We start from the raw sequence: 13,048 nt of genomic DNA on the forward strand, positions 1-13,048 counted from the left end.
CCTAGTAAACAAGTTATTCAATCAAGAAAATTAAGTTTTTTCATAAAAGCTTCGATTCGTTAAAATCCTCATTATCAATATTGTGTAAATAAAAAAGATTCCTTTAACCCATACTGATGATATTCATAAACTTATGAATTCAATTATATTAAAAATACTTCACTAAAGACTTAACCAAGGTTACCAAAATTTCAAATTTTAAGTTGCCGCGAATAATATAACTTAGCATAATGACGAATTTTCCTCTGGTGACATCGTTAGAAATAGGTATCATAATTAACATAACACCGCTGCACTTTTATCTGTGATAGAAAAAAAGGAAAGAGATTGATTATCATTTCGTCTTCATGATTTTATGTGCTCGCTACACACGTTAATTTTAATTATCTCTTCATATTCCGTTCACTTTATAGTTATTTGACTTTTGGATGGAGTTTCTATCTACTGTGTGTGATACTGATGAGAGCGATTCATTTTTAATTGCATCGGGTAAGTTAATGTTGGAAATTTAACAGAATAATTATACCAAAAAATAAGAATATTGATTCGGCGTTATATCTGGGGGGCCTTTCTTTTATGTCTGACATGTCCTCGCTTCTATGTCTGTATAGATTCTGTTAGGTTCTCAGTCTTTCTGCTTATACGCCACGATCGGGAACTACTGCAGTTCTTCAATCCTACTGCTTATATTTTGAAACGGTAACCTCTGAAATTCCTATGATGCAGACTAAGAACACGAAAAACTGGAGCAATTAAGATTTGTCGACACTGCAAGAACATGTCCCTAACTAAGTTCCGAAAACCACATACAAAATCACAACATTACACATACCTAGAAATATCACATATTTGCGAAAATACTCTCAGTTAATGTTAAAACACACAGTGAACACAGTTAATCTGAATTGATACCGAGAATACGATTGTAATACTACATGGAAGTTTACACTTGTCATATTGAACGACGTTTATACTGTATTGATGCAAAAAACTTATTGACCTAAATACTGTCGTCTTTTCATCTTGTCATGTCAAGGAAGAACATTATTTTACTAGAAATTCAAAGATCTGGTCTAACCAGACCACACTATTTTCATATTGTTGAGTGCTTACATATTTGCTTAATCCTGTTACCCCTCGTGGAGAAGCATGGGCCGCCCATCAGCACTCGCCATCCAAACCCGTCCTGCACAATCCTTTCTAGTTGCTATTCATCCTTTTGATACCTGCTTCCATTTGCCGACGCAGTGTGTATTTTGGCCTTCCTCTTTTTCATTTCCCTTCCGGATTCCAAATTAGCGCTTGCGTCGTGATGCAGTTTGATGATTTCCGTAATGTATGTCCTATCCACTTCCAACATTTTCAGTCATTCTACAAGCGTTAAATCAAATTGTCCTCATAACCTGGTCCATGACTGGTTGTCCTTATTCGTCCTCGAATTCTTGCTGATAGACTCGTTCAGTTGACCTCCATCTATGTGACTGATTGACCACTTAGATATGTGTTAGTAAATTGAATCTGTGTCGATGTTTCTATTTATTGAAGATTTATCTAAACGATATTTTTCTAGTAATTCGCTGATATTGGTGGTATTTTCGGATCTATTGTAATCCAATTAGAATAATATAAACGACATATCATATCGCTTCACTGCTATTCTATGTTAACGTATGCATAGGTGAAGGAGGCGTTCACTATGTTTAAATAATATCAGCCAGTCAGTAACAACGTAGAACTTCGTATGTACGTACACCACTTCAAGTTGCCATACCACATTAGCACAGAGATGCAGTTGTCAATTCAAATCCCGTAGTGGTAGAGGTGGTAAGAGTATAAGCAGTAATCGGAAAGACTAGGGTCTGAAGATGTTATTCAAGGAGTAAAATGCAGTGAAATGAATTTGGAAAGAGGAAAAAAAGGGACATGAAGAATTCAGAAGATTAGAATTTGGGAGAACACAAAGTGTGGATGCACCTGCGCCATTACCAACGATTTTGAGCTATTTCATTCAAGGTATCTAACCAGCGGTTGCTATCATCTCACGGATCCCAACCAGCTAGTCTACACCTACCAACATGTCTCAGTCCACTTGTCAGTGACTTCATGGATTCGCGCCATGTTTTGGTCTAGCCACTCCTAGCTTTCTTCCGTTCTACATCTACACCATGAAACGTTGCACATCGGGGCAGTCGGTTGTTGAGCATACGTAACACATGTTCCAGCCATCTCAACTGATGAAGTTTCATTACTTCATCAATCCTTACCTAGTACTGTATTACTTACTCGGTGGTCCCAGGACATACGAGCAATGCTTCGAATACACCTATGATCGAATACTAGTAACCTACGAATATTTCCTACTCTTACCGGCCAAGTTTCACTGCCATAAAGTAGGACGGAACAAAGTGCTGCTCAGTGAACATCTCCTTTGGTTGGTAGATGGATCTCTTGCCTACGCAATAAATGACGGAAGTTGGCGAAAGGTAGTCGAGCCTTCTGTATCCGTGCTGAGATTTCGTCACACACCAGACCACAAGGACTGATGAGACTTCCAAGATAATTGAAGCGATCGACACGTTCAATTACTTCACTCCCTTTCATTCGTTCGGGTGTCGATGCAACCCAATCCTGAAGTACCATTTTGCATTTCGAGGTGGAGAATCGCATCCCGAACATGCTTGCATTGTTGCTTAGAGTGGTCAGAAGACTATACATTTTGTCAGCGTCTTCACCAAATAGAACTGTGTCATCGGCATATTCCAAGTCAACAAGTGAATCTCCCGGTAGAAGTTCAACCCCTGGAAATTTAGATGAAGAAAGTGTTACCTCTTAAAGCACGTCAACGACGAAGTTAAACAAGAATGGAGAGTGGGCAGCCCTGACGAATACCACTTGAGGTAATCAATTCTGATGACAGTTCGCCATAATCTCTGAATAATGTTTCTCCCAGCTGATGCAATTTGCTTTGTAGATAATGTTGCATCTGTTTACTTTTGCTGCTGTCTCATTCTGTCTGCATAAAATGTGATAAAATTATGGAGTTGGTTTATGAACGATATTAATTTTCAATAGTTTCAGATCCTATTTGATTGTGCTTGAGATGTTTTTCTTATGTGGAAGAACGATCTGTTTCTTGGTTCTCGGACTTGATCTTTTGATGATACGTGGATCCGCAGACACTTTTTGATTACGCTCCAGGGGTAGCCGTTCGACGGGTGATAGATAATGAGTTCATCTTTTTTTCCATGTAGTGATAGATCCTCAGCGAGTTTGACTCTTCTACATAATTATTCTGGACAGGTCTTCCTTTGATCTGTTAGACTGTTACTATTACAGTTTGTTATTTGGCCTATGTGGCTTGGCTTCCTATATGCTTGCGTTTCCAAAGTCGTTATGTCTGCTATGTTGAAAAGAATTTAACGATAGGATTGTTTTCTGATTCTTATTTTCCTATAAATTTGATCCCGTTAAAAAGGTTATTATTCATCTTATGAGTATTTTTGTGTTCACTGCTCTCTAAAATAACATGGCGTTTACATAACATATCCAAGACCTTGGTCCAGTTCCTGAATCTATGCATCTCAGCTGCACCGATTATTCCTGATATCGCTTGTCTCATTGTAGTTCTTTCTATCTGTTTAAAAATTTGACTGTCGACTTGAAAATATGTTGTAAGACATAGATCTGCGGGTTTTATCAAACTCAATAACTGTTTTTGAGTGTTCTATTCCGTTCCAATCCTTATTGAGTTGCTAAAATAAGATATCTTCGTAAAATTTGATTTCTGATGAAGTGAGTAGAGCCATGAGATCGAAATACATCATTATTTAGTATCTCCTTGGCTGTAAGTTTGTGGTTTTGAAAATATCTAAATCAATCGCATGAGCTGAAAATATTTTCCACCATTTCAATAATATTTAGTGGATGTCACAATGTAAGAAATGATCCCGATAACAGACAACGATGTTTCAAACATTTTAAAAACTTTTTTAGAATAGTTTGGAAACACGCCTTATTTCGTTTTAAAGATATTCATTTAAAGGCAGAAACTGTTAGAAATCTGAGTGTTCGCAGTCTTCTGACCATAATGTATCAAATGGATTATAAGATTGAAGTATTATTGTATTTGAACGTCGTGCTTCGAATAGTTGAAAATTTCAACAAAAGAACGTAAATTATTGTCAGTAAACTAATTCAAAATATCACCTTTTTGCTTATATACCAACTCAATAACTCCCAGTAACGTAAATCTATTACAAACATATATATAATTTTCGCAGTTTGAGTCGGAAACTAACTTTATCTAGACATCTATCGTAAACTTGGAGTCACTTAAAGGTCGTTTCGTTCCACCATGGGACTCCTCAGTAGCGTGCACTCACCATCGCTCGTACTGGAATAGAACGCAGAACCTTCAGTTCCGCCCACGAATCCCTAACCTCTAGACCAGTGAGCTGCTATCTGGTGTTAATTTATAACTCCAACTAATTCACGATTTTGTGCAATCCTCATTCATTGCCTCCAGTGTTAACTGGCTCAAATCCGACACAAATTGGACTCCAATGGTCACGGCTTTTCACTAAAACTCCAGGAGTCATGTCTTCGAAGTAGTTACTAATGAGTACATGATTATTAACAGTATGGGGGATTTGTGGAGTCTGTGAACTTTTGACAGTTTAAAGCACAAACTGTTCTTAGCCAGACCACCATTGAAAACCCATCCTGGGCAACATGACCATCTAGTTTTTCCGGGTTTTAAACGATGATTTAGCTATTGTCAATTCATAATTTAAACCACAAAAAAACTGCAGTCTCCGCAAACTCATGATGGTATATATATATGTATATCATTACCTTTTTCACCTTTCTAGTCCTTAAAAGACAACTGATTACAAATTACTTTCAGAAGTAAAATAGTTTCTTGTCATGATCTGATCTGTTAATCTTAAAGGTTACTGACTGTCATATCGATCATTTGAAAGAAAAAGACCATTAACAGTAAATTCATAATATAGATCAATTTTTAAACGTTTACTAAATATGATCAATACACTAACTGATAGTCATTAAAGATGTTTAGTTTATAGGATATCTGTACAAACGATTTACCTTTAAAATCACAACGCATATATCCATCACCTCAAATATCTTCTTATTTCCATCCAATAAATAAAAGTGTGAAAATTCCCATTTTGCCATTTGGTAATTAAAGAAGGAACGAATTGAGTGAAGAAATTTCTTTTCAATTAGTTTTTCATCATGGCTCTACACTAATATATATATATGGTTTGCAATAATGATATAATACTCATCGAGTGGATACGTTACGTAATAATTACATAATGACATTTAAATTAACATTGAGTAGTTGGAAGAAAGAGGATTATTAATATTCAAAGTAATTATTAAATCAAGAAGTTGCTACGTTGCGTAATATATGAAAAGAGAAGGAACAGAATTTTTTTTAATGGATGGACAATAGGATAGTAGTTACGTAAGAATCAAGAGATGAATGTTATAAAGTTCAAAAGCAACAGAAACAAAATTTTAAAAAAAAACAAGTGGAAGAAGTATGAAAAATAGTTCTTTTGAAGGAAATCTTATACTGATGGCCAGGGCAGAGAAAGTGGTTGTACGAATCTCTTTTGAATGCAAAGGTGAGGTTTGTGAACATGGATTGCGATGGCTTTCGCAACGTGCAAGAGGCGCGCTCGTATACCATGTGGCAAATTTGATGGGATATTGTAGATAACCTTAAAAGAATTATTCAATCCAACTTGATGACCTGTGTCAACCAAGTGAGAAAGAATAGAACTTTTAATCACTTTTACCTGTCCTTTGCTTAACCATGACGAATGATGTTCTGTAATACGATGACGGACTTGCCGAATTGTGTTACGGATATACACGAGGTTTAAGCGATGAAATTAGGCAATGTCAGTTACGTGAATCCGTTTCGTATTTACTTAAGACCCCTACGTTTTTAGATCAAATTAAAATGTCATAGCTTATTACTTGTAGTATATAATAAACGTTTTGCAAAACAAACACATTTCATTATTTCAATATTTGTTTTTTAGATGAAACAGAATATGACTCATTCATTAGACCATATGAAAGTTATACCAAACGAATAGTATATCCAGTCTTAGTAACTGAACAAAATTGTACCGTTATGAAACCAGCTAATATTCAAGTGAATATAAATGCTGTTCCAAGAAATCTCCGCGTTATCTTCTACGATCTAGACTATACAATATCTACAACCGTGCAATCAGTCGATTTACAAAATTGTGGAACTATGCGTCAACATTTTCCACGTTTCAATGAACATAGTCAAGAAGAAGATTTAATATTTAATGCCGAAGATATTATTGGTATAAGGTAAATGGAAATTCAATATATTATTCATTTGATTTATACATACTGGATTAATTTGTCAACTAATTTGTTTTTGAAGTAGGTAAAGTATTATCACTATTCAACTGTCTAATTTGGAATGTATCTCACCAAAAACAATTAACATTTATCAATTAATTTCACAGGTTGAAATCATAAGTCAATTGAAGCTAGACCACCATGGAAAACCTGGAAGCACTGGATGGCCGTTTCGTCCTAGTATGGAACTCCTCAGCAGTGCACGGGTTCGTGGATGCGCACTGCTGAGGAGTTCCATACTAGGACGAAACGGCCGTCCAGTGCTTCCAGGTTTTCCATGGTGGTCTAGCTTCAATTGACTCATGATTTCAACCTGTGAAATTTCCTAAAATCTCCACAAAACTCATTTATCAGTTAAGACAATAAATGTAACCAATAATTGCTTGTAATTGGAAAGGCAGTTATGGAGTATATTTTGTGATATGGGCATATCCAAAGAAGATCGTTACAAGTTAAAAGATTACAAATATTTCTTAGAAAGATCTTTGGTTTTCCAGTGATTATCACACTAATAATAGAGTGTTTTAAAATTCCAAACACCTTGGATATGATATTTGATTAGATTGGTAAAATATATAATGTTCCATCCATTCTTTATATTCGCTTTATTCAGTCATTAGTATATAATTCATAATACACCATTACATAAATAACAATAGGTTTCTTTAATAAAAAACCAAGTCTTTTTTTGTCATAAGCCTTTGAGTTTAAATTAATAAATATATCAGATAATTCTATTGCTGTACATCTTCAAATTAACTCCAAACTATTTGGATGTCATCTATACTTTGTTTTACTATTTAAAAACTTATGAATTTCTCTCAATTTCCAACATAATAACTATTAGATTTTATTATTCTTTTTAGCATGACAGAAAATAATAGTCGCAGTGTTTATTTATACACTACCTGTTCTTTACCAAACTACCGCATATCATTTTCCTGTGAAAAAGTTAAAATGCAGTAAGTATTAATTATTGATCTTACCTTAATTACTTTAACTCAAAAAAATTTTTTTTAATTCCCTGACTTTCATTCGGTGAACCAGTAATTTGATATGTAGCTATATAGACGCTAATATGATGACAAACAATCGAAGCAATGTACAAGCACTTAAACAATTGCTCTTGGATTCAAACAATGTCGAAACATGATTCATTAAGTTTAAATGTAGTAAACTGAATGTTTAAATTGCACTTATTTACACCGAACGGTTATGAAATCAATAATCTCCGTAAGCTTTAGGGACTCTACTAACTATATAATACAAACACATAAAAATGTTATGATTTCATTGCATATTTGAGCTCGACAACCTTTCAGTTAACTGACTGATAAAATCACTCGATTATATTAGGATTATAAAAATGGCCATTAATATTTTGACAAGTATCTCGTTATGGAGATTAATAAAAATCAGTTAGAAAGAGGAAATATTATTGTACTTGTTAAACATAGAGTACCAACCGAACTACTTTGAGTTGTTAGTCATCTTAGCTAATTTATTGATTGCTTATGATTTCCACATTAAAGCTGATGTCAGTTTGCGATGAAAACCCTTACTATAATACCCTAATCCTCTAACACTAACACTTAACCATGTTTTAATATACGCGTCATAACCTTTCTCGTTCTGAATTGCTTCACTGTATACTTTAGGTTAATTTTGTATTTTATTTGGATATCCTTTGACTTAGAAATAGCCATATGCTGTATTGACTTCCAAAATCCTAGAGTTTTATGGGATATCGTGAGCAGTGTACTAGTGGTATCAGTTAAAATGCCAAAGATTACAAATCTTATCAATGCTGATCCCTTTAATGATAGATATTTTTGTAAAAAACTTACCTAGGTAATCTATCTAAATCGTTAGGTTAAATATGTTCAATACCATACATTAATCCAATAGTGCTCACAACAAATATCACATTTTTTTCAAACACATCTGCATCCCCACTAACGGACAAAAACATCTTTTGGAGAATAACCTTCGACTTAGATATCCTATTCACAGATGTCTGCTTGACCTTCTTTGTTCCATATACTATTTAAGCTAACATTGACTTTAAAAAGGTGGTTCTTTATAAAAACGACTTTCAGTGAGTCGTTAAACATCAGAAATTCAACTTCCTTTGCACTCAGATACTACAAAAACATGTTATTATTTTCATCATTATAACCTATCCATCTAGTAATCCGCTTAATAGAACTTATTAATCCAACTGTTGATAATAATATTTACAAACTTTCATAAAATTCTGATCTTATCAATCTCAATTTCAAGCTTGTTAATTAAAAATCTAATTTCATTCATTCTTTTGTTTGCAAAATTTAAATAAACCAGTAATGACAAGATTTGCAGCATAAAATTCATTTATTCTATTTTATGACTTTTCATATTATGTTATTAAAAAAGAATTTTCCATATCTTAGTCCGTGCAGTTTATCTCGAAATAACACAGAAAAATATTAGAAACAGGAAAAAGATAAAACATATTTAACATTATTGTAAACAATGACTAGTACTTGAATGTTCAAAATGAAATCATATAAAGTAATGTCGAGAATAATAATGAAAGAACAAAATGAAAGACATTTTTTTAATAAATGAGTGATTATGTAATGAGGCCATCTTGTTATTATATATGAAATTAAATTAATCCATACAAGTGAATCTCAGTGCAATGGCAAAAATGTATAGAATGAAATAAAGAGATCATCTAATTGACCTTTATATCACTATAAACATTGAACCATAGCAATGTGGGGTTTACTATATTGTCTTTCTGTATACAAAGGTCAAGTTGAGAAGGCTTGACAGCATTGACAAAAGAGAGTAGATGAGGCGTTCATAACTTGTTGGTTATTTTTTTATGTTCTCAATACGTTAACTGCCCATTAGGTCCCGGGTAATCGCATTAGTAAAAACTTCCTTTAAAACTCAGTTGTGAATGGATATGGATATGTAAATGCCTTTCTTTTAGTCCTTCCTATAAACTTGGCATCATAAGTATACATAAATTCAAAGACATATTTGAAGATAATCTCAAAAACATATTGAACATTTTTCTGATTGGTTTAAAAAACATTTGGTATTGGATACTAAAAGAAAGTTGGGCTATGAAGAAGTTCCTTAATAGCATCGTCTTAATACAGATGCAAATAGATTTTTTAACAATTAGATTATTGGGTCATTTTGTAAACACTTTTCAATAATTCGTGACAAATTTCTGTGGACATTTAATTTCTTTAATGCGAACAGTTTCTTGCTGGTTCATATCAACAGAATACAAAGCATAATCTCAGTTAAAAAAGGTTTTCATCAAAATAATGTTTATAACTAACAAAATAAAAACTTCAGTATTTCAAGCATTGTCACGTTCATTTTTCTTTTCTGAATATAATCCAATATTTTTTTCGAAAACTTTGTTCTTTATCTATTAATAAAGTTTGCTTAATATGTCAATTTTTTCAATTATTCCATTTTTTATTCAAAGGTTTTATACGGTCTTACGTGATTGTCTTTTTTCAGAAGAGGAAAATTCTGGTTTATTACTAGACGAACATTCTTCTGAACCATTTAAAGTATATTTTGATTTTAAAAAGTTGTTTACTTCATTTATTTTTAATTTGATAATTAGAAAATAATCTAGTTCAACCCACAACATAATTTGTCATGAATATAAAATGTATCTATAGATCAACTGACACACAGTACACTTCAAATTCTCATTTCATTCAAACACTGTCTAGGTCATCCAAATAATTCAGAAAAAAAACATGTTTGTTTGGATGAACATATAACTTTGTTTATGTAATCCGTGCATAAATAATGAAATATGTATAAGTAAATGTTCATTAATAGAATTAACTGAATTAAGCAAAGAATGTGAATTATACAGAGAATATATATGACCTAGTATTAAACTTCAGTGATTGTAAATAGAATGTTGATCTTACTTCATAAGAACATTACACATCTTATCATAAAGATAATAAAGAATAAGTATCCAACTCAGCTACATTTCATTACAGTGTTTTCCAACGAAACAGTTCTAATCGTTCTTGTTAATAGGTAGTATAAGTTATTACACTGTAAACATCAGTAAAAGGAATTGTTTTCTGGTCTCAATAAGTTTACCTTAAAAAACAGGTTTAAATAGGCATTCACATCGAACTAAACACGTGTTGATATTAGTTTGTGTATAAAATAATAAAATCTGCGTACATTAACCCTTCTTGAGTTAAACCTACAACTAAATATCAATCAGAATGATTACAAAAACAACATGATACAAAATAAAATTTAGATGTAATTCATCGACCAGATCTTGGAAAAACGGAGTCAAAACAGTTTAATACAAATAAATGTTTACAGTTACATTTCAGACTTCTTTAGTTACCAAATACTATTGTGTTTAATATTTTAAAACTAAATCACTAGCTGTCCTTATGCTGATTTGCTCAAAATTTGATGAAAATCATCATACTATTGTACTTGCGGTTTATATTTTCCTGCTGTTTATGTGAGGAGTTAAAATTTGTCAGTACTTATTATTGTGTATTTGTCATGAGAAAAGAATTCTAGTCCTACATACAATTTGACATGATAGAATAGTATACTTCACAAAAACTAATGACATTTATTTATGATTTCAATTGTGGCACATTATAATACAATTGATAATTCCATTGAATTTGTTCTTTTTAATTTATATATTTATAGTGGACATATGATTTGAATGATCGTAATGAACGTGAAATTCTAGGTAGAGGGAGTTTCGGCGTGGTTTATACAGGTTGGGACCTCACAAAGCAAATTAAAATGGCTATCAAAGAAATTGATGCAGTGAATATAAGGTATGATAAATTATTATTGCATCATCTCATTTATTTAATAGATAATGTATTTTCTTCGAGTTCCAGGTTATGCATAGATACATGTAGATCCAGATACATATTTTAAAATCCATGTTTCAAACCCATGGCCTTTTAATGAGTATTTCTTTCATGAACAGGTGGAAAACCCATTTAACATCATATTACTACATCATTACTTGTAAAATAAGTGTATTGTATTGCTAGTAAATTGATTTTTTTTGCGGTGTGGTGTATGTCACTTAGCTACTTATTATATAAGTAGTGTGTAGCAGCAGTCGGAAGTGGAATACCTAGCAGCAGAAGATTGTAATGTAGAGAAAAGGAAGGAAATTGGAGAGCGATCGAGATAACAACAGAAATAAAAGAATAATGAGACATATAAAGGCAACGCAAAGAAAATGTACAAATGATGTACTTAATTTATGATTTTCATATTTTGCTAATCGACTGTGCATTTATTCATTAAACATAAAACTGGTTTACCCCACCTGAGTTCTCGTTCTCTTCAATGGTAATCTACATGAATGAGATTTTTACACACAACGTTTGTGATATTAATTACTTTCAAACAATCATGATGAACAGATGTTAATTACATCTAGAAATCAACAGTTTTCAGATTACACAGATCTTTCTTTATGCAACTCTATCTAAAGTAATCATTACAAAACATCAGTTTATGATAACAATTGTTGATATTTGTCGAATCAATTTTCAATTAAAGAATAACTACTACCTACAAACTACTATATAATCATGAAAAACGTATATTACACTATCAATAAATAGATTTTATTCTCCTTTTTAAATGTTTATTTGTTCATTTATTCAAGTGTTTTTACCTCTAAACTTCTACTATAATCTCTTTTACAAAATATAACTGCCTAAATGCAGTAGAATAGTACTAAATAACAGCGATATGAAAAAAGATGGTAAATTGTTTTCACTAAGAAAATAATTTGTTTATACCACGTGAAAATAGAATAAAATTGTTTAATATTTTGATTTTAAACGTATGTAGAAAATATAAGAATTTTAACTAAATTATAAGATAACCTTTGTTGGCTACAAGTAATCATTTATTTGTTTACAAACATAAAGACAAGATCAATTGGAACAAAATATATGTGAACGTTTCACAGACAATGAAGTCAATACACATTTAACCTTCATAACTAAAAACAAACGAAATAAACAAACAGAATTAAACGTTTCTTGAACAAATTCCAGATAAAATGTATATGACAAAAAGAGGTTTTTCATAAACGTGATGAAGAGTATCTAAGACTAGAGAAATATCTTTTTATTAAAGTATAATTTATTATTTTAAGGTGTGATAGATTGGTTAATGAATAAATAAGCATGAATAAACTATCTAATATTGTCATTTATGACCTGATCTATTTAAACATGATTTATCATGCTTAGTATAGAAACTGTGTATTTTAGTTGACAGATTTATGTTTATCATAGATGGAAACAAAAAGATAGATAGGAAGTTGAAATTTCTTAACTTATGCGTTACGTTACTATAAGCAAGTTATTTGACGTTTGTCATTAGACAGTAACCAAATCATTATGTGATTGAAGTCTTTTTCCACCTTACCCTTCCAAAGTCCAATGAAGTCATTTTTTCTTTTAAAAAAAGTTATTTCTGTCAGAATAGATCTATATAACTGTTGTTATGGACTCAATTATCAACAAATTATTGTACTTAATCAAGCCACTTA

At 32.0% G+C, this 13,048-nt stretch overlaps 1 protein-coding gene across 1 annotated transcript in view; it reads left to right on the forward strand.

Moving 5' to 3' along the window:
- MAP3K5 (Mitogen-activated protein kinase kinase kinase 5) overlaps positions 1-13,048 on the forward strand; it is a 64,160-nt gene that overhangs the window by 20,031 nt on the left and 31,081 nt on the right. Inside the window, exons 11-15 of the mRNA XM_035732654.2 lie at positions 414-489; positions 6,081-6,384; positions 7,305-7,400; positions 9,935-10,022; positions 11,164-11,297. Coding sequence (XP_035586091.2) covers positions 414-489; positions 6,081-6,384; positions 7,305-7,400; positions 9,935-10,022; positions 11,164-11,297 — 698 coding nt within the window. The remainder of the gene's footprint in view (positions 1-413; positions 490-6,080; positions 6,385-7,304; positions 7,401-9,934; positions 10,023-11,163; positions 11,298-13,048) is intronic.

The sequence above is a fragment of the Schistosoma haematobium genome, chromosome ZW (genome assembly GCF_000699445.3).
Source record: "Schistosoma haematobium chromosome ZW, whole genome shotgun sequence".
Taxonomy (NCBI): domain Eukaryota; kingdom Metazoa; phylum Platyhelminthes; class Trematoda; order Strigeidida; family Schistosomatidae; genus Schistosoma; species Schistosoma haematobium.